This window comes from Aplysia californica, unplaced genomic scaffold (genome assembly GCF_000002075.1).
Source record: "Aplysia californica isolate F4 #8 unplaced genomic scaffold, AplCal3.0 scaffold00709, whole genome shotgun sequence".
NCBI classification, from domain to species: Eukaryota; Metazoa; Mollusca; class Gastropoda; order Aplysiida; family Aplysiidae; genus Aplysia; species Aplysia californica.
This window is the reverse complement of record NW_004797979.1, coordinates 220,138-242,997: the sequence shown is the minus strand read 5'-3', so window position 1 is coordinate 242,997 and position 22,860 is coordinate 220,138. Positions and strand designations below refer to the sequence as shown.

At 40.0% G+C, this 22,860-nt stretch overlaps 2 protein-coding genes across 4 annotated transcripts in view; one reads left to right on the top strand and one right to left on the bottom strand.

The window, feature by feature from the left end:
• Positions 1-7,281, bottom strand: part of LOC101856053 (dnaJ homolog subfamily C member 21) — a 41,360-nt gene extending 34,079 nt beyond the window's left edge. Inside the window, exons 1-3 of the mRNA XM_005108692.3 lie at positions 6,870-7,281; positions 2,553-2,670; positions 1,922-2,050 (exon numbers count right to left, since the gene is read on the bottom strand). Of these exons, the coding sequence (XP_005108749.1) occupies positions 1,922-2,050; positions 2,553-2,661 (238 nt within the window). The 5' untranslated portion in view covers positions 2,662-2,670; positions 6,870-7,281. The remainder of the gene's footprint in view (positions 1-1,921; positions 2,051-2,552; positions 2,671-6,869) is intronic.
• Positions 7,282-7,429: 148 nt separating this feature from the next.
• LOC101855291 (cell cycle checkpoint protein RAD17) overlaps positions 7,430-22,860 on the top strand; it is a 32,880-nt gene continuing 17,449 nt past the window's right edge. For 2 of the 3 annotated variants that reach the window (XM_005108688.3, XM_013088242.2), the window contains exons 1-8: positions 7,430-7,641; positions 11,665-11,797; positions 13,388-13,542; positions 14,071-14,148; positions 14,859-15,018; positions 17,659-17,893; positions 20,409-20,534; positions 21,461-21,530. In XM_005108688.3, the coding sequence (XP_005108745.1) occupies positions 7,567-7,641; positions 11,665-11,797; positions 13,388-13,542; positions 14,071-14,148; positions 14,859-15,018; positions 17,659-17,893; positions 20,409-20,534; positions 21,461-21,530 (1,032 nt within the window). In that variant the 5' untranslated portion in view covers positions 7,430-7,566. Of the gene's footprint in view, positions 7,642-11,664; positions 11,798-13,387; positions 13,543-14,070; positions 14,149-14,858; positions 15,019-17,658; positions 17,894-20,408; positions 20,535-21,460; positions 21,531-22,860 lie in introns of those variants that run through there. The other variant, XM_035972489.1, reaches the window with a different exon arrangement.

Sequence of the window (22,860 nt, the reverse complement as noted above, 5' to 3'; positions counted from 1 at the left end):
TCTAGATTTTGTTGTGCACCCAGCCAAGGGTGTGCAGTTCGGAAAGTAGATGATCTAAATCTAAATCTAGTGGTGGCCTGGTGGGCGAATGACCGAAGAGCGACTCTTGACTACTCGCCTGTGAATTGGCGGAGACACACTAGGCCTATCATGCAACGTGATTCACAGGTCTACTATCATTATCAACAGTAGGCCTACTTGCTCCTGTAGGCCTGGAGTCTACTAGTTTCAAAGCGCTTCTTTTTCGGTGCACGGTTTCGGCACTCCTGTACAACTGCGGTCCCGTTTGTTTACATGACGGCCATTGTGGGAGTGAATCTAGATTTCTAGATCTAGATTCTAAGTATAGATATAGATCTAGAATCTCGATCTATATCATCTAGATCTAAAGATCTCTAGATTTTAGATTCTAGATAGACAACATAATCTATCTCTAGATCTAGATGTAGATCTATATCTAGATCAAGATCAAGATCTAGATCTAGATTAGATCTAGATATCTAGATCTAGATTAGATCTAGATTTCTGGATCTAGATTAGATCTAATCTTAATTCAGTTTAGATCTAAATACGAAACACGTAAGAATTAATGTACTACAGGGGCACTTAGATCTAGGGCTAGATCTAGATTCGTGTGATTTATGCAAACGGGACCTCAATTGTAGGCCTACAGGAGTGCCACTGTTTCCTAACTTCAGTTCATGATGATGGACTCTGACATTGGGGAACAGCTCGCGGTGTAGATAATCTAGATTCTAGTCAACAGTTAGGCTACCCGGTACTGGACTCTGACAGTGGCAGTTTTAACTTTTCAAGCACTGACTGTTTTTGTTTTTGTTTTTGTTGTTGTTGTTTGTTTTTTTTTTGGGGGGGGGAGTGTCAGTAGCTTTGTTTTAAAATGTTGTTTGGTGTTTAGTTTCTTTTTTTTTTTTAAATGAGTTCTTAAGCCCCCATCGACACAATATTAACTATGTTTCTTTTGCTCAATTAAAGAAGCTTGAATAGCTTCAAACTGTCCCACAGCTTCTGACCAGGCCTATGAGTAGCTTGAACTTGGCTTTACAAGACCTTCATTTTTGTGGGGCATGTAGATCTTGATCTAGGTCTTCCTTTTTCTCCAAGTCTTACACTTGTCACATAAGACTGGAGACACTTTCCAAAGCAACTACCCACTGCTGTATGTGGCTGTTTTGTCTGTGATGGCTAGGAAAAGGTTTTCACCACAGTCCACCGAGACACCATGACTATGTAGACCCCAATGGAGGTGACTGTGTGAGTGAATGGAGGTGACTCACCGTGACTGTGTGGACAGTTTTAGCTTCAGAGAATATAATAAGAGCAGCCTTACACTTCAAGGGAAAATACACACAAGAGAGAAGGGAGGAAGGAGGGAGGAACCAGTCATTAGAACAACAAAAGAGAGAAGGGAGGAAGGAGGGAGAAAGCAGTCATGAGAATAACAAAAGAGGGAAGGAAGGAAGGAGGGAGAAAGCAGTCATGAGAATAACAAAAGAGAGAAGGGAGGAAGGAGGGAGGAACCAGTCATTAGAACAACAAAAGAGAGAAGGAAGGAAGGAGGGAGAAAGCAGTCATGAGAATAACAAAAGAGGGAAGGAAGGAAGGAGGGAGACACCAGACAGCAGTCATTAGAACAGACAAGGCTACAACACAGGCACCCCTAAATAAAACTGAAGAGACAGAAACAATTACACCAAAAGAAGAAGAAAAACAAATTCTTTCAAAGGTCTTCGCAGATGAACAGAAGGAGGGACACGCTAAACAATCGCAGGCAAATTCAAGACCAAAAAAAAACATGCAGCCGACCAACATGAAAAAAAACAGGCAAGTGAAATGCTAGAAAGAAAGTCATTATTAACACTGAAGCACAATAAAAAATGGCACAAGATCAAATGAGACTTACCTCCTCTGAGAATGGCCTCTCGATGTTTGTCATACCACGCTCTTTCCTGGGGATCAGTGAGTACTTCATAAGCCTGTTGAACCGTACGGAACTGAGCAGTTGCTTCTTCTACATTAGCAGGGTTTTTATCTGAAAAGAGACCATGGACAAATACAACATTAATCATCTTGATCAGTCCTGCCTAAGACGGCCACCTGTCTTATACGGCCACTTTTCTCCTTGACAATGGGTGGCCGTCTTACACAGGTTCGACTGTACAGCATTAATCACATCTGACTGAGAAGCCTCACTAAAGCACTAAGCTCCAATTAATTTTATTTAAACACATGCTAAAAAAATGTCAATTCCAAATCATCATGCAGTAGATTTTCCCTCAGTGGCTTGAACTGAAAAAGTCCAAGTCAGTTGAGGGGCATGAAAGTTCTCCGTAATCAATTATTACTGCCCTATAAAATACAAACAGCTTCATTAAGGAAGAAAAAAAAAAGAAAGTTTCAGCTGCCATGACTCCACATCAATAACATGAAATATGTATACATATCATTCTTGAACTTGTTCCTAGGCAATATTGCTATAGATAATGTCAATTGTCAGTACATACACCAACTAAAACACAGCAATAGATACATACCTGGGTGAAATTTCAGGGCCAGTTTTCTGTAGGATTTCTTTAAATCATCAGCACTTGCATCTCTCTCCACTCCCAATACTTCGTAATGACAACGGATCTTTGTAGCCATCGTTTATACCTGTGAAATATCCATACCATTCTGATATTGCCAATTGTTCAAAGCAATTTACAGTGCATTCATAATCGAGTATTCACTGTTTCGTTTCAAAAACAAAAAAGTGCCACACACATCTTAAGTCAAAATAATCATAAATCAGCTGCTATTTTTATATTGAACGGGAGATAAGCACCACGTAAGCTTTGAAATAACCAAACAACTTCCAAACTTTCACTGTCCTTACAACTTGAATGTCAAGCTAGAGCATCATTGAGTAAGTCAAGAATGAGAAACATGGTGGCAGGGACAGCGGTGCTTAGTGAACTGAGAACAAGGAACTGACCACTCATGGTAAGCAGAGTCAGTGCCAAGTCAGGGACACAACTTGCACATGATTGACAGGGACAGCTGGCTAAGACAAAGAGCCCATCCCCATCATAGCAAAGCCAAAGGTCTCATAAAAAAGGAAGACAAGTACCTGTCCTATTCATTCAGCATTTAGTAGTGACTGTTATAGGTATAGTACTACAATAGTTACAATGCCAATTGCTGCTCTGCTAGAGTGAAAACAATTGCCCTGAATTAAGCCTAATTGCCTATAGCCCAATTAAAAGCCTCTGTTTCAATAACAGCTTCTTTGAATGCCAAGAATATTTTCAAAGAAATTTTTAAAATATAGGTTTTTGCCTTTTTTAAAGAAACTCAGGAAAGATTATGAATTTCTGAAAAACCTTATTGAATCTAAAATCTAAACATCTATGACACTCCAGGGTCCCCACCAAATCCAGGAAATTTTTTTCAAGACCCCAATTCAAGGAAAAAATCAGGCCGCTGCGCATCAAGAAAGATCCCCCCAAAAGCCCATCTATCAATGATAAAAACTCAAAATGTATAGTCTTCAAACAATAAATGATTATAATGCTGGGTGACTGCCAACCCAGCTTTTCAATTTTCCAAGGGAGGGGCCTCATCCATTTTCCAGGGGCATGTTATATAACAATGACAGCACGTGTTCCATTTAAAATCTAATTTGATATATATGTTTGTGAATACACACACACATGTAGGTACACTATATCCAGTCAACAACCTGTCAGTGTGGCACTGGGATCTTGTGTGACTTCGGTATTTCAGTCTGTATAATATTTTCCTCTCATCATATTAGCCTACATAAACTATAGGCCCTATTAAAAAATGAATCCTGTTTTGAGCCTCAGAAAAGCTAGAACTAGAATATTGACTGTCAAAAAACCAGTCTGGGTGTCATGATTCATGTAATAAACGTGAAGATGAAAACTATTGCTCAAACTCAAAGTAGAGTAATATTAGTAATAACTTGAATGGCTCACGAAGTAAACCTATTCAGCGTGAGACGTGTAAGAACTGAGGGGTGGCAAGATGCAGTGACACTGAAAATCTGCCAATCTTGAACAGAAAGCTAAAATAGATAAATCACAATCTCCTCATCCAATGAAACGCGAACACTTTAGTTCAATGACAAGGCATGACCGATCCTGATTCCACACAAGGCCTACACAAACGTGCGCTATAGTAAGCTAGTTCTCAAAATTCTAAATACTAAAAATTTGCTTCCAAGTTAAGTTTTTGACCTCAGCTCCTCCCCCACCATCCCTTTCCCTGGGTGTATCTTATAATACTTATTAAAAAAAGCAATACCCCCCCCCCCCATTCCGGAGTCCTATACTTCACAGCGCTCAGACCGCCGATACTCACACTCACAGGTTCATTGACCGGTCACGATGGCGAATGTGACAAGACGCTTGTAGAACTTTCTTTTTTCTTTTCTTTTTTCACAAGTGACAGCAGAGGACAAACTTTTAATATTGATTTATTTTCATGGTGACACAGCGTTCATAATGCACAACCTGCATGTTACAAATGTTGCATTATCTGACAATGACCGGAAAATTTGTGAGTGGTAACGAAAGCGAAAGTAGATCTTGATTCTTCTCAATCGAGCCTCGGTGTCATATATATACTTCCGCCTGCCGCCATAGTGGTTCAATTACGTTTCCTCTTCATGATTCATCAACCATACTGTCTTGATAGCTACACTACTAAATTACACACGCCCTATCCTTTCCCGACATACCGACCCATCACAAAATTCTCGACTTTTTCCCGACCTCCCAACCAATCTCAAAATTCCCGACTTTTTCCCGATTTCCAGGCCTGGTGGGGACCCTGACACTCGACACGACCCGCTCCAATATCTCTACCCTGGAACAAAACAATTTCCCAACTCAGTCCTGAATTATTTAATTCTATCAAGAGAGTAAGACCACATATAGAATCCATCCGATCCATTGTCTCCCAATACAGTATCTGGGACCGACATTTTTAAAAACAATTCCAGTTTCTCTATCACCAGACTTGTGTCTAACTTGTTTGTCTTTCACACTCAGCCTGAAGACAGTTTGGAATATCATTTCTACTTCGACATTTTACTCAGATTTGGAGATTTTCTGGAAGATTTAACAAATCTACATTTCCCAAAATCCGAACCCATCCATTGTTTCGAATGTATGAATATGTGATCTTTTTTATATTAATACTGTTTCTAAAAAATGTGTCATTTCCCACTCCTACTTCCTCGGGGTGGGGAGATGCCCAATAGGAGTTTCAACAGTCTGAAGGAGTTTCTCCATTTTTTTAGAATATCTGGTGGGGGAGGGGGGAAGGAGGATTCACATTCACCTCGTCCCCCCCCCCCCCGCATTCTCCCTACAATTTGATGTACTGCAGAGTTAAGGCATATTTTTAAAACAGTTTTAGTGGCTAGATCTATTATAATGTGTCACGACGCGGTGGAATCAGGGACTCGTCAAAATAATGATCGAAGAAATATATAATTTTCCGCTCTTTGTGCAATCTTGACCGTATTTGGAATACCACGTGAAGTACGCAGCCAATCACATCGGTCCAAATACCGAGTGCAGGTGCTCGATTTAACATCGTGTCAATTTATCTGCCTCACTCAACCGTCAACACTTTAGGTTCATCACACAACTCTTCTTGGATGTTCAAACTCAAAGACTGACGAGCTCAGTAAACCAATGTTCTTTTTTTCTTTTTTCACCTCATCATCATAGTTTATCAACAGAATCTGAGAATGCGCAGTAAGTACATATTTCACGGATCAACAAAAAGCGCTGCGTGATCCGCTGATCAACAGAATGCCCAACAATCGATGGATTGTCGCGCGTTTCCTCGATCAACCAAATGCGCTGCGCGGTCGAAGGATCACGCAAATCAACAGATCGCGCCCAATATTTACAACACAAAAAAACATGTTTAATAAAATTGTTATCCCAAGCAGAACCCACGATTATTTTTAAGGAACGCAGTGCCTTGACCCTAGTAGCCTAGCCTAGGCCCTAGGCTTATTTTTTTCTTAATTTTGATTGTTAAACCATTCAAGAGTAAAATTTTCCAATTACTTACAGAGAACCAATAATTTAATAATGTAGCAACAAAAGGAGACGCTATTTGGTCAAAAGATTTTGGGGCTTTTTCGGTAGTTCCCACCCCGCAATTGTTATTCGCCGGTTTTGGCCTCTCAAGAGAGGGGGGCTTGCCCCCCTGTCCTAATAAAATTGTGGTGAATTTTACCATAATTTGATGTTTTGCAGTTGTTAGGTTTGATATCTTAACTCGCATCAAACGTATAGATCTCGATGTAGGTCAGGCTCAAAATATAAGGGGGGTGGGAACTACCGAAAAAGCACCAAGATTTTAAAGGTTTTCCACCAAATCGACAATAGTCGCCTCCCGCGCTCCAGAGCTGGCCCGCCCGTTGGCGATTTTAGTCACCTTGCACCTCAGCGGAGTGAGGAGAGAGGGAGGCAAGTTGTCGCCTGGAGTACTCAGTGACAGGGGTCCTATGTCATAGAGTATACTGAGTATGTAGAGGCTATGATGATGCTAGAAATAGAAAAACAAAAAAACCGGGTGCCGGGTGACAATAATAAATAATAATCATCTAAGATCTAGATCTAGATATCTAGACTAGATCTAAATATCTAGACCTATTTCTAGATCTAGATCTTCTAAGATAATCTAGATATATAGATCTAGATATTAGTAGATCTAGATATCTATATTCTAGATCTAGATTCTAGTTCTAGTCTAAGTCTCCGGCCAGACTAGACTTAGACTGTAGTGACAGTGTAGACCCTCCTTCACTTCACTTGACTTACGGTTACACGTCTTGATCAAGTTCGTTGCTGGGCGGCGACAAATAAGAAATATAATAACTAGCCGTTCGACGAGTTTCTTTTATAATCTCTCTTCGACAGAAAAACGAATAACTAGATGCTAGAGCGTGACTCTGCCCTACGATTTACTCATGTCTATTGTCAAGGGATTGTGAAACATTGAACTCAAAGGAGGCCGCCATATTTGTATACTTCATTTTGGATAAAAGTTTACTTTGGTTCGACTTCTCAAAAGTTATTACAAACCAAAATATTACGGTACATGAAAGATTGAAATTGAATTGTAAGAGATTTTCACCAAAAATTAAAATAACCTATAATAGCACTAAAAAGGCAAAAAAAGAACCAGGTGAATATTAATTCAGTATAAAATGTCCATGAAGGGGGCTAAATCTCAGGGGTTTACTCTCGATGGCCGTAGCCGTAATTTCAACCAACGAAGAGGCGAAATGTAAAACCGTGACTGCTAGCACTGCCACATAACTACAATCGCTTTCTAACTTGTTGATTCAACAAAGCATCATCACAGATTATTGACAGCTTTCACTTTCTTTATCGTTTCATTTTTCTGGGTTTTTTTCTGCTGTCAGTTTTATTCCTAGTTTTGCTGTATTATTCCACTGAAATGTAAACGTCATCAGTGGGTGTTCATGTATGCAGAAAGTTGAATGCATATATAATGGACTGTTTGGATTCGGACGACGATGTCCAATTCGTCAAGATTGATCCTGTGAAATCAAAAGTAAAACCAAAGGCAAGGCAAAGCTTCTTTTACTACTTTCTCACTTCTTCAGTATCAAACTCTAATACCAATGGGGGATCGGGTCTGGTCGGGGTGGTTTGTTAGCCAGAATTGAAGGCGCAAAGCAGCTATCGACATCGTGTAAGCCGATCGCACCCAACAACTTAAGATCTAGAATCTAGATTCTAGATCTAGATCTAGATCTATCTCTAGAATCTAGACTAGTCGACTCTAAAAACGTGTGAGTGAGGCGATGAGTGGGGACAAGCGGATAGCTAGAGAATCACAACTTAATGCCATTGGCCAATATTTATAGTATACAGCCATCTTGTTTGACATCATTTCAAGAGTGATTCCCACTTTGTCAGTAGTTATAAAATTATGGTGGCAACACGACCGCAAGATGGCAGCCTGCTGACTCGAAAACTATTTTCTTTGTAACTTGCAGAATAGAACTGTTTGGTTCGGTTCAATGTCTGTGATTGTGCAGTGCCCTTCTTCCGCCCAGATTGATTCTGATGATGTACTCTTCGTAAACTGAGAAGAAGAAGACTAGGAGTAGGCACATGATGCGATTAAACGTAGAACGATGCAAACTATTTTTAGGTAAGGTGGCCATCTGGTTTGACCTCAGACCAAGATACCCCTCCGATCACTAGTGTTGGGTGGTACCGGTGAAACCCTTTGTCGACACTTTCTCGGTACTGGGTGCAGAGAACTGCCAGTACCGGCACCGGTACCGGTACTGAGAGTGACACCAGTAGGTGTTGTCACAGACTTCACGTCATGCGTCTTACACTACAATCAGCGCCGCCAGCACCCCCCCTCCCCTTCCCACACACACACACACGTCAGAATTGGAGAGGCGAACTTGAGCAAAATACCTTTGAAGTTTGCCGCCGCGCTGGATAAGACTCGGCATGCAGAATTTTAAAAATAATTATCACCGCAAAAAATTGATTTCATTTTCGGAATCAGCGTATCAAAATACATAAAGTGGCTCGTGTGGAACCTGATTTGATGCCATATATTTAGATTTAAGCTAACTTCATTTTTGATTGTCAATTTTAAATCTGAAGTCATGTATCAAGGTCACCAGCTGCGTTGTGTGCATTTGACGTCACAGCTGCTAGGCCTAGGCCTACACCGGAGATGCCCACTCACAGCACACTTCCCGTGGCCCTGTTTAAAAAACCGTTGGTGTCGGCCTGTACATTTACTCTCTGTCTTGGTGCCCGCTCCTTCCCAGAACCGGTACTAACCGTTGGTGTCGGCTCCTTTCCAGAGCCGGTACTGGAGGCCAGGTGTCGGTACTGACACTTCCTTCGGTAGAACCTGGAGTTCCGGTACTGGGTACCTGCACCTGCCCATTCCTAGCGATCACGTGATCTAAAGCCAACCGCATGGCACCAAAGATGGAAGTGTCTATGTATAGCAAGCTTATTTTGGAAGTTCTGATGGCCCAATGGACAGCGTGTCTGCGTTTGAAGTCATGCAATAATTTTATGAGCTTGGGATATCCTGGTCCCGGAAGGCTTTTTGTTTTTTTTGTTTTCTCTTCTCCTCCCGACTCACCGACAGTTTCTCCCATAAATTGTAACTTGTTGCTTTGTAGTTTTATTATATTAGTTGTGAGGCATCATAAATTGTGACTTGTTGCTCTGTAGTTTTATTATACATATATTAGTTGTGAAGCACGCAGGAGTGTGGCGGGGGGGCGGGGGGTCTAATCCTCTGGCATCTTTATGGCAGTTTTGGTGCGGTTCATTGTCTTTGCGTTTACCATGTTTCAATTTCAAGCATCAGCGTTCTAGATCTAAACGATCTTCCATCATGTCCAAGTACTAGGAATTCCGAAATGTTATTAACATACAGAAAACACCTCATTCTTAAAATAGTCTGTGGGTATCCCAGGAAGTGATGACATCACATTACTGAAATTAGCAGTCTATCAGGAAGGTGCGTCGTTTTACGTTTATCGGCATGTGGAGTAGGCCTACGTACGAAAATAAGTTCAAACAAAGTTCAGGGAACCACTTGGAAAGACTCAAAGAAGGAAGCTTGGAAACTGAGAGTACAAACTGCGTGCTACGCAAAATCATCACTATTTTTAGAATCACGATCAAATGACGCGGCGGGCATCCCCCTTGCGAGGTCAGACAGCATGGTTGTTACTATAGATATTGGCCAATGGCGTTTAGTTGTCATTGTCTAGCTCTATCCGCTTGTCAAGTGGGGCGATCGACCCCGACCCGACCCCATCCCATCCCCAATGGGCACCCCGTATTAGCGAATGACTCTATTTTTGTCACGATGCAGTGGAATCGGGCACTTGTGTATTTTTGGGCATGTGCAGTTTATTTACCTGGTATCTTTGTCCATTTGCCTTGCTTTCAACTAAAAAGATACCCGTCTATCTTGATGAATAGAAGTCGAGATGTGTTTGAAACAGATGAGGTTGCCTGGTTTCAGTGGTAAGATTAGGGAGAAAATGGCTGCCAAAGTTTAGTAACTTCAATAGCTTGAGAGTCCTTGAAAACTGAAAAAAAAACCCAACATATTTTGTGCCTTTACTTACCCAACGTTTTTCAGTAAAAATCACACGGAATTTAGATGAGTATTATATATATATATATATATATATATATATATATATATATATATATATATATATATATATATATATATATATATATATATATATATATATATATATATATTATAATAATAGTAATAAATAGCATTTGTATAGCGCATATCCCCGCTCAACAGCAGGCTCTATGAGCTTTACACTATATTATTACCCCAGCAGACCATAGAACACTCCGAAACATTCTCAGCTTCCCGGGAAGCATACAGTGCAAGCAGCTGATTAAGCACTCAAACACTAACAAACTGACAAGGTCTTTTGCTGTCTATATCCGGGTACCCATTCCCACCTGGGTGAAGTGAGGAAAATTTGTGTAAAGTGCCTTTCCCAAGGACACAACGTCGGGCCCCTGACGGGATTCCAACCCACCATATATAGTGGACATCAAAGGTGTTGAGCACAAAAACAAAAATTTGATAAAAATTGGCAAAATGGAGGGAAAATGCTGGTTCCTTCAATTTAATCATTTTGACTAGTGCTTGATTTCACCACAATGCTTGACTTTTATAATGATTTTCAACTGCTACTCACAAAATAGAGCAGATCTTGCAGAATTTTCTCAGGTTATTTTGATGGATTGTATATATATAGTTAGATTCTTGATTCTTGGTCTTGAGGCTTGAACCTGCGGTAAAAAGTTGGATTTAGTATTTAGTAGTACCATTGCGCTAGAGTTATTTACGATATAAATTAGGTATTCTGTAAGATAAAAGTAGTGGAACAAATTTCCTTTTTTGGACCCATATATATGATATATATCACTTTTGAATGCCTCTCTTATTTTCATCCGAAAAGGTGAATGTTGTCAGTGACACACCTCCAACTTTAATGTCATCCTTAAAAGCCGTGCCCATAGGCAGAATCAATTCGGTTTGGTCATAACATGGGTGAGTCAGATTTTCCTCCACAGAGGGGCAAAAAAGCTACCATTGTGGCACAAGTCGAACAACACCGACGATGAACTTAAAAAACAAACTTGTTTGTTTTCAAGGCCACCATGTGACAAGTCGGGCATTCGGGTCTATTTGCAGTGTGGACTGAAGCCACCAGAGACCAAAGCAGACAGTGACGAGTGGAACCATTCCTCTAAATTCCCTTGCCTATTAGAATTCCTATAGGCACCGCCGATTACTAGCTAATTTTCTCTTTCGTTCTGTGGATGGCATACAAGTCAGAAGTCTTCATCTGTACGAGAATGAGATGATGATCAGTCTTCATCTGTACGAGAATGAGATGATGATCAGTCTTCATCTGTACGAGAATGAGATGATGATCAGTCTTCATCTGTACGAGAATGAGATGATGATCAGATTGTTTTATCTTTCTATGTTTAGTGCTCACAGTAAATACTGCTCCTTGATAATTTTGCTATTTGTCTTTTTCAGAAATCAGTAACTTGGGTTTCATCATCATTTGGTGACTTTGGACCAAACCTTTCGACTCCAATTTCAAAGACAAAAATCAAAGGAGGTTCTTTGTCTGATCTCAAGAGAAACCAAACAGACAGTAACATATCAGGTGACTGTCTTGCCTTCACTTTATTTTCAAAATCATCTTTGTTTTTGCAACAGATAGTATATTTATAGTATATTTGTAAACAGTTTGAAAAAGTGTGGCATGACCCACAAAGGGACTTTGTCAGTTTGAAGAGTTTTGTGTCAGGCAAAATGACCCTGTGTGTTGAAAAAAAAAATGTTCCGGGGGACAACATGATTAAAAACTAAAGTGTCAGACAGCCCAACACTTTATAGTTTGCTTGGCAAGTTCAAACAATGAGAGAAGGGCACAGAGAAGAAGACTTCTTGATGCTCAGAGTTTTCTACTGGAAGAGAAAAAGATAGTTACTTGTAATGTCACATTTAGACCATCAAAGGCAACAATCAACGCTGGATATGGGTCAGTGATCAACTTGCCCAGTGGGATAAAAAAAGAAGTCTTTAATCCAGCGGGTCCTTCTGCTCCAATTTCATTGCCGAACAACAGGCTATCACCAACACAGCAAACTACATCAACTACTTGTTTGACACTGACCCACTTGCTACCACAGACATCGTTATCTTTACAGACAGCCTTTCAACACTAGAGACACTTGAGAGTGGGACTGATTTGAACAAAGATATATTGCACTTGATTTGGAGTCTACATAATTTGATAAGTAGGCACCACGTCAGAGTAGTCCTACAATGGATTCCTGCCCACTCTGGGATACCGGGAAATGAAAGAGCTGATGCTCTGGCAAAGAAAGGAGCTAGTCTCCCTCAGCCTGAAACTCCTACGAATTACATCACCTGCTGCCAAATGATCAAGTCAAACCTCAAGGAAGAGTGGATGAATGATTGGGCCACAGGTACGACAGGAAGGAGGATGTATGGCCACATGAATAAACCACTGGTCAAAGATCCAATCAATGAGTTGAGGAGGGGAGATCAATCCATAATCTTCCAACTTAGAACACAACATGTACCCCTCAACCAACATCTCAACCGAATTGGAGTAAAGCAGTCTACTGCCTGCCCACTATGTGACTACCCCTCAGAGACAGTGGAACATCATCTGTTCTTTTGTAGAAAACTAATTGATTTAAGGGGATGTTTTCTTCCCAAGCTACCCCACACATCTAACTGCCTCTACTCCTCAAAACAAACAATTAGAACAGACATGCAGCTATTACCGAATGGCATCATGCAGAAGAGTTAACGCTCAGATGCTACTGGATCGCTAACAACAACAACAACAACAACAACATCACCATCACCCATTCTAACCCATGTTATATGTGCATGCTTATGTTCAAAATTAATCCTTGTTTTATGTCTGAATGTATTCCCAATTCCCTTCAATTTGACACATCACATGTTACCTTTTGAGTGATGGCTGTCTTTATATGAAGTTATTTTGGACATCACTTGTATAGCCAAATCGAGCCAAAAATTAATTACGTCTAGACCCAAAAATACCATGTCCGGAAAGTGTTAATAAATATAAAGCACAGAGAGCATGCTGAAGAGTATGCGCGATAGAAATGCAGTTATTATTATTTTATGATTTGTCACCTAGATACATTTATAGATCCGTCTGTGATTTGATTGGACAAATGTTGTGTTTCAGTTCCCCAAACCTCTGTTTTTGCCTTCACGTCCCAACATGAGTCTCGAAAGCGACCTCGGGAGTCAGATCACTGCATTACCTCTAGACTGCCATCACACTCCAAGACATGTTCATCAAAAGATCTTTGGTGTGATAAGTACAGACCTTTGCATAGGGTATAACCAAGTTATTTACCATTTTATTCTACCGCAATGAGAAAACTTCCTCTAGTAAAATGTGGATGTAGTGATATCTGAGAAAGTGACTTTTTCTCATCTTCTTTGATGCATGTCATGGGGTTCAAACTGACGTTTAACTGAGTACAGTTGATGCTACAAATTGTCATTTGAACTGTGCTCTTGGGTTTAGAAATCTTTGAGCCCTTTATAGCAGTGACAATTTTGTATCGTAGCCATCATTATATCTTGCAGTGTCGGAAACCAGTTTCTATTTCTTTATCAAGTGTCTGCTTCATGGATATTGTTCTATCAAAGGTTACTTACACAAATGCACATTTTCTTTAGGGTTTCAAGGTAAATTACAGTGGTTATTTAGAACTTTGTATTTTATTCACTTTCCTTGAAACTTGTTTTGTATTTATGTGAGAGGGATGTGTTTTTGAGACCGTGGAATGAATTATGTTCTCATCTTGTTAATTGACGCCTTTGCTCTTGTCAAATGCTTTTGATGTACAATCTGAACAGAATGATTTGGCAGTTCACAAGAAGAAAGTTGAGGAACTGTGTGAGTGGCTGGCCAGGGCAAAGTCACACTGGAAAAAGGTCTGGTCTCAAACTTCCATTGTTTGCTTTTGAAATCTCTTTGTTGTGCTGATTTGTCTTCATTTACAGACAAATGTTGCATTGCTAGTGAAATTATGAAACCTTTGGAGTATGACATTTTTGAATCTGGTCCTCCTTCTCTTTTCATCTTTCCTGTATTTTTTTGTCCTTATCTATATCTTTCCGATGTCTCTGGTTTTGCTTTTCAGTGTTTGACATGAGTGTGATCAGTGATTTAGTACTGAAGACTGGCCTTTGCACAGCAGGCCTGAGGAAAAGATGCTGTACTTCTCTGAACTTTATCAATAACTTGTAAACTTTCAATTCAGTGCATGGAATAACAAAATACTTGACTAGAGAGAGTGTCTTTCTGATGTTTCTTTTGTCCCACTGATGTGTTTGACAAATGCTATCTTGTATACGTGCGTTTGTGTGAAGAAAACCCGGTGTATCTGCCATTTTGCTGCTGCTGCAACCGACGGACCGATGGGTGATCTCTTTGGTATCAAAATGCTTTGATTAGAAAAATTTTCAGACTGGAATAATTCATTTCAAGCTGCGTTTATGAAAAGAAATTTGTGTTGAGTGCCTAGTCTGATCATGCACTTTTGTGTCTCTCTGACTTGAGACAGTATTTGGTTGTACAGCTACTCTGATGCTGTTTAAAATCATCCCCCGAAAATGTTGATTTTGTTTGGCATTCTCCGTAGCATGCTGCTCCAATATTGCTCTTGACCGGCCCCCCTGGCTCTGGGAAAACCGCCTGCGTCCAAGTTTTGTGTGCTCAGCTGGGCATGGATGTGCAAGAGTGGGTGACCAATCTGGAGCAGGTCGCGGACCAGTGGTCAGGGGAGGATTTTCATCGCTCAGGTTTGATGCGACTTTTATTTAATTTCTGGTTAGAATCCAATAGCTTGTTTCAAAGGCTGAACTGAAGCACAGCTGTTGGACTTAATTAGATGGTGCGCCAAAGTCAGTGTCATGTACTGACTTTGTTCTTTATATAGAAATGTACATTTAAAAAAAAAACCTTTGGAAGAGTTGTGCCTCATGCTAGTGTTTAAGGAATTTTGTCTATTGCCCTGGTCCGACTTGAAGGCTTGATTCTCTGATGCTAATTGATTTGAACTATTTGTTAGGTGTATTTTTCTGTAGTGTGAACGTTTCTTGTTTTGCTTCAGTGAGTATAATCGTGAAAACCTCTGACATTTACACGCTACCTTGTTTTGCTTCAGTGAGTATAATCGTGAAAACCTCTGACATTTACACGCTACCTTGTTTTGCTTCAGTGAGTATAATCGTGAAAACCTCTGACATTTACACGCTACCTTGTTTTGCTTCAGTGAGTATAATCGTGAAAACCTCTGACATTTACACGCTACCTTGTTTTGCTTACTACTCTTCCTAACTCATTCGCTACGTAGTATTTTTGGCTTGTGGACAAATTATTTATCGGGAGGGCGAATGAGATGATGACTAGTGGGCAGTTCACAGGTCTTTGGGGCCACAAATTCAAATAAATATCAACGTATTATATACCAATATTTTCAGTATGGTTTGTAGAATACATCTGTAATGTTTATTTATGTATTTTTCAACTTTGGTTCCTGTAAGGGACGATTATGCAACATAATTTTGATTGGATGCAGATAAAATTTGAAAATAAAAAATTAATATTCTTTGGTGAAACGCAAAAAATATGTTTGCACCTAGTCAAATAATACATCATAATAACCATAAATGAATATAGAACTGGAAAATATTGAAAAGTTTGCAGTTATTTACCTACATTCCATAATATTTGTACATTTTGAACATAACGTCCGATATTGAAAAAAAAAATTTTTTTTTATAATCTTGAAAAACGATCACAAACAGAAAAAAAAACACTCGTATCTTATATGGAATTATTCAGAATTGCATTTGGAATAAACTTATACATGTCTTGAGTGGCACTTTTTGTGTAATTTCATCAAAAAGTAGTGATTTTGGGGAGAAAAAAATATTTTGACAATTTAGATCTGGACCTAGATCTAGCACTCAAAAATATTGATTTCTCAATAGCAGTGCATTGGCAATTTGAGTCCAATCGTATCAATATTATAAAAAAGAGTCCTACATTTCTTTAGTGGGCAAAATAATGATAGATTTTGTTGCGTAAAATTACTAAGACTGGTGTCCGGGCTATAATTTTGGCATCGCGATAAAACAAAGTCGTTTAAACTGCGAAATCGCGTTTCAAAACTGAATCTATATTTCCGATTTTCAGTGGAAATGCTTGACCCGGAAGTCAACATTATATTATGACCTTTAATTTAACATGGATATATGGATTGGAATACAATCTAAGCTAAAATTGAAGATTGGTTCTCGAGCCGCCGGGGGCGGCTTAGTGTACTGACGGCACTTTAGCAGCGCCGCCCCCCACAGCTCGACGTAGCGAATGAGTTAATGAATTGTTTGATTTCACAATGCCAACTGGTTTTTGGGGGTATTTTTAAATTTTATATTATATTTGAGTTAGCCTCTGTTTCAACAGTGTTGAGCCATAGTAAGTGGGTGTCACATTCAACGAGGTCCCATTCAACGAGAAGTCGGCTCCAACGAAACAATCCTTTATCCCCGATTTATTCCTCTATATCTCTTTGTAAATGTACGTCAGCTCCAACGAGGTTGCAAACAGACCGAAGTCGCTTTCAACGAGGTCGCGATAACCATACAAAAGCAAATAGCGGCCGCAAAAGAGAAGAATTTTTCTCCTTTCTCCCCATCTCACGCGAAGCACAAGGCCCATCCTCCATTCCTAACACAGTGTATTGCTAGATCTTGTGTGCCTCCTAATATGGGCCTCAAAGCCAAGAGGATGGGCGAGGGTTAGCCTACGGTAGGGATGGGAGGGGGTAGGTGGGAACGCGATGCGGGCTGTGTGAAACTGGAAGAACTCTTGATGGGTAGATCTAGATCGAGACCTTCATTTTTACAATTTTCTTTTCTTCCCCTGATCAGAAAATCCGAGCTCCCGCCTTTACTTTAAGTAGATCTAGGCCTAGATGTGAGAGGGTATGTTTCCACACGAGAAGTGTTCCGCGAAAAAAATATTTTAAAATGCAGAAATGACGGTCAGAACGCAGCTCAAACATGCGCACACTGATGCTGTTTGAGATTTTCGTCACCAGGGGGAACAACTGTTGTAATTCCTGGTATTGGTACGTCCTGTAATATAATAACTTGTCTCCTTTCTTTACTTTCGCCTCAGTCACGTTCAATGAGAGGTCGGATCCAAGGAGGACAACAAGCTGGTCCCGGCAACCTCGTTGAATGCGACACCCACTGTAAAAGAGATCTTTTGTCTTTAATATGAACTTATGTAGAATGACTGTATTGAGGTCAATGTACATTACAATTTGGGGGTTTAGCTGTTCCAATTAGCTTTTGAAATGACGTTTTAACTTTTTTGTTGTTGGTTATTTATGTTTTGCTTTAGTTTTTATGTTGTTTTTTTGTTTCCAGAAAAGTCCCGAGTTGATGTTTATATGAGCCAGTCCCAGAGTTCCCAGTTCCACAATTTCCTTGTGCGAGCCAACAAGTATCCTGCTTTGGAGCTAATGGGCTCTGCTGGTCATGTCAGTGAGTCAGACGGAGGAAATGTCAGAGGTCATTCAGCTTGTCACTCCACCACTGTCCTTGTGGAAGATATGCCCAATGTTTTCTTCCGGGACCCTCCACAGTTCCATAACATACTCAGGTGAGTAAGGTTTGTTTACAGAAGCTTACGGTCTGCTAGACCTCATTAAAATAACCCACACAAAATCAAAATGAATTTTTCTTGCAGGTTCTCAATGTTCAAGTCCTAATTTGAGAGCTGCAGAGTTTTTGCCAGCTTTGAAGCTATGCAGGCAAACTTCATGGGGAGCGGACAAGGATGCACTCAGACAGCTATATGTTGGCTATGTACGATCTGCCATGCAATATAACCTAACCTTACAGACAATCTGCAGCAAACCAACTCAGAGGTCTCTTGACAAAATCCAGAACCAAGCTGTACGATTTATCTCCGGAGCTTTGAGATCCACTCCAACTGCAGCTTGTGAAATCCACACGAACCTGGAACCCCTGGACTTGCGGAGAGAGGCAGCAGTTGTGGAGATGAGTGAGCGCTACAAAAGACTGGAGAAAAACCACCCAAACAGGAAAATCATTGAACAGAGACGACAGAAGAAACAGATTCATGGAAGATCAATACTTGACACAGCCACTGAACTAGCAGAAAAACACCATCTTCCATGTAACAGAGAAATGCTGAAACCTTTAAGACCAGAACTCCCCCCAAACACTAACATCAAGAATGCCAACATCAAAACCTCCCTCATAAAAGAGACAGTGAAAAAGGAATGTGACCCAGAAGAACTGAAGACAACAGCTCTGAAGACAATTGACTCCTACCCTAGTGATTCAATTCATATTTATACAGACGGGTCAGCCTTCAAGGGAACTATAAACGCAGGCTTTGGGGTAAGAATTGAACATCCTGACAAAACATGTGAAGAGCTATTTGATGCATGTGGTACTTCTTGTACAAATTACGAGGCTGAGGCAATCGCCATTGAAGCAGCAATCCTCCACCTGACCAACAATTTCATCAGACAAAATCAAGGACCCTTTTATCTTCAAAGATGGAAAATCAGTACTCCAAGCTTTGGAAAACATAAATTTCTAATGCCCAGCCTGCTTATCTGAAACAATCAACACCTTCCTACAGACCTATGCCGTCGACCTGACACTACAGTGGATACCTGGCCACAACAACATCCCAGGAAACGACAGAGCAGACACCCTTGCCAAGAAGGGAGCATCACAAACACAACCACACAACCCAGTATCACAACAGACAGCCAAGAACATCATCAAATGCAACACCAGGGAACAGTGGCTCAATGGATGGGCAATGGGCAAAACTGGAAGAACTGTATTTGCACACATGACAGCCCCCAACTCTAAAGTTGCACGACATTCCCTGAGCAGAAGAGAACAAGTCACGATCTTTCGCCTGCGAACACAACACATCCCACTAAATTCCTCCCTAAATAGGATCCGCAAAGATACCCCACCCGACTGCCCGCTGTGTGACTGCCAGGATGAAACAGTACCACACCACCTCTTTACCTGCCCTGCACTGAGCAACCTGCGTAGCACCTACCTACCTGCCTCCCCACACATCGGAAATGCTCTATACAGCGACAAAACACAGCTGATAAATACCTGTACATTCTTTGCCACATGGACAGACTGAAGGCCAAGACGTCAAATGGCTGCTGGGTCAGTAAAGTCAAGTAAACTAGGCGTACAAACTCAAATTGATATTTACAAAAATTAAAACAAGTTTTTCTATTTTTTTGTTTTCATATATGTTTTCTATCAATTTGTTATTTCTCATCTTTATTGTTTCCCTAATTGATGTCATTGTGAATTGCCATCAGATTCCCACGTCAAGACGGAAGGTTTTTCTTTTTAGTGAATTATCTATTGAAGCCATAGTTTTGGATGGTGTTTCTTCCTTTTCTTGTTTTGTACTGGGAAATCATTCTCTGCCAATTTTATTTTCTTCAAGCCTGGACTATATTGATGGATTTTTGGAGACAATGAGATGGCACTTTTTGTGCTAGTCATTTTTGTATCCCCAAGGGATCGAATGGTAATGAGGTCAGTTTTGTTTTTACTGAATAGGGCAGTAGTTTAATTCAGTGGTGTGGGAAATGGTTCACACACGAAGAAGTTAATGTTGTAGCAAAATAAGATTACTTTCTGGTCTCCTTTCGGTGGTCAAAAAAGTGTGTTAAATCAAACAAGTGTGTTAAATCAAAAGTGTGTTAAATCAAAAGTGTGTTAAATCAAAAGTGTGTTAAATCAAACAAGTGTGTTAAATCAAAAGTGTGTTAAATCAAAAGTGTGTTAAATCAAAAGTGTGTTAAATCAAACAAGTGTGTTAAATCAAAAGTGTGTTAAATCAAACAAGTGTGTTAAAAAGTGTGTTAAATCAAAAGCAACTGACCATTTTCCCTTCAAAGCTTAGTAATAACAGGCTTCTACATTTTCTTTGTAATTATGTTTGATTATGTCTTTGATGTGTCACATTTATCCATGAAGAGATGTTTTTATTCATTAGCCCATTAAAACGGTTTCTGATAGTAAATTCAACTTAATTTTAAGCCAAGTTTTTGCTTGACAAATGAATTCTGTGTGCTGTTTCTATCTTGCACCAGGAAATACCATTATTCTGGCCACAGTCCTATTGTGTTTATCATGAGTGACTCTACCAGCAGCACCTCCAGTGTACAGAAACTCTTTCCCAAAGATCTTCAACACCAGCTTGGAGTGGTCAGCATAAGGTCAGAAGATTGGTCAAATGCCTGTTCTTGGATATAAATCTTCCTTGTAGGAGAGTTGGAATTATGTGTTTTATCATTTTATATTGTAAAGTTTTCAATGTAAATTGTTGCTTTGATATGTCAGGCAGGAAAGTAAGGAGTTCAGTTTGGATCCTTGTAATGTCTTTGTGCTTTCCTTGACTCTCCACTTCTATCATGGGACAGGGACACTTCTCGGAATTTACGATTCCTTTCGCATCAAATGGTCTGTTCTCCTGCTCTGTTCACAAGTTCCTGAGATGGAAAAATTGATTAATAAGAATTCCTACTTCCAAATATCATTGAAAAGAAGAAAAGGTTAACTGTGAGACCTACAATTAGACATTCACTGCCACAGACTACATTAGGAATTGTTTCATAAGAGGCTTATCACTCAATATGAAGATATATTTTATTTACTTAGCTTTTATCGTCATTGATTTTTCATCATGGCACAGGAAAGTTGAAAAACAACTCTTCCCCAACAAAAGCTATAGTGTAATAAGTGCCTGTCTCTTTTAGAAATGATTGCTTGTCTCCTGTACCACTCTTCTTTTTCGAATCTCTTTGTGGCTCTTTCTATAAAAGGATGCCCCTTGAACAAATGTTTGGCTCCCTTTTGAAAATACACAAATGAGACTGAGAGTCATTATTTATTGACAAATCAAAACTACTTTGACACCAGAAGCAAAGGCCAGGTGAGGGAGAAATGCTACTTAAAATGCAAGTTACCTTGGTAGAACGTCTTACCTGAATGAATTAGAATTCTTGTAAGTGACACTTAGATTTTATTGGTCAACGTACAAGTAAGGAAGACATTTTGTAGATTTGTAGTGTGTTGAACTTTTCTAGAACCTCAAACACTACAGCTGTCAGGTTAAAAAAATAATTGCCTTTTGTTTCTACAGTTTAAACCCTGTGGCACCAACATTGCTTTTGAAATTGCTGAACAAAGTCATGAGCCAGGAGGCGAGACAGGTAGTTTGTCTTGATAGAGTTACTTGGTACTTGGTGGGAGAATAGGCATCATTGCAGGCAGCACAATGCCATAGCTGCTCCCCCCTCCTCTCCAGGATTCATGAAATGGTCTGCCTGCTGATGGTGCCAGTTAACAGCTGGTTGGATATTCTCAACTTTATATTATTGTGTTATATTATTGTGACCAATAGATTTTGTTGTCTCCTGTCATAGAAAGCAATACCACTGCTCTCTTCCTGTCATAGAAAGCAATGCCACTGCTCTCTTCCTGTCATAGAAAGCAATACCACTGCTCTCTTCCTGTCATAGAAAGCAATACCACTGCTCTCTTCCTGTCATACAAAGCAATACCACTGCTCTCTTCCTGTCATACAAAGCAATACCACTGCTCTCTTCCTGTCATAGAAAGCAATACCACTGCTCTCTTCCTGTCATAGAAAGCGATACCACTGCTCTCTTCCTGTCATACAAAGCAATACCACTGCTCTCTTCCTGTCATAGAAAGCAATGCCACTGCTCTCTTCCTGTCATAGAAAGCAATACCACTGCTCTCTTCCTGTCATAGAAAGCGATACCACTGCTCTCTTCCTGTCATAGAAAGCGATACCAGTGCTCTCTTCCTGTCATAGAAAGCGATACCACTGCTCTCGTCCTGTCATAGAAAGCAATACCACTGCTCTCTGGAGAGTTTCACGGCCACTCTATTTCTCTCTGCTGCCACAAATGTTTTCATAACTTGTATCAGTTACAAGCTGATTCGTTTTTCTCTCTCTGGCCTGTCCGTACTAATCTGATTTTTCTGTCTTTCATCTGTACACTTTTATCTACCTCGTCCTCACCACAGTTTATTACCCCCCCCCCCCCTTCTTATCCTCATCCTCCTCCCCCCTGACATGGTGAACAATTTGTTAAGGCACAGCCGAAATTGCCGAAGACTTTGTGAAGGAGAAAAGTGATCGGCAGGTGGGCAGGTGGATGTCTTAGTGTCATCTCTTGTTTGTTTTTTTAACCAAGGGTGGAAGTGGTCATGTGAACAAGTGATTGTCTTGGATAGATGGCCTTTTGAACACGTTTGAGTGTATTATGACATTGTCAAGTTTTAGATCGTCATCATCCACCATATATGATGTGAGGAGTTTATGTCACAAGATTATGTTATTAAACAAGCCAAGATGATATGAGGAGATTAATGTCACAAGATTATGTTATTAAACAAGCCAAGATGATATGAGAAGATTAATGTCACAAGATTATGTTATTAAACAAGCCAAGATGATATGAGGAGATTAATGTCACAAGATTATGTTATTAAACAAGCCAAGATGATATG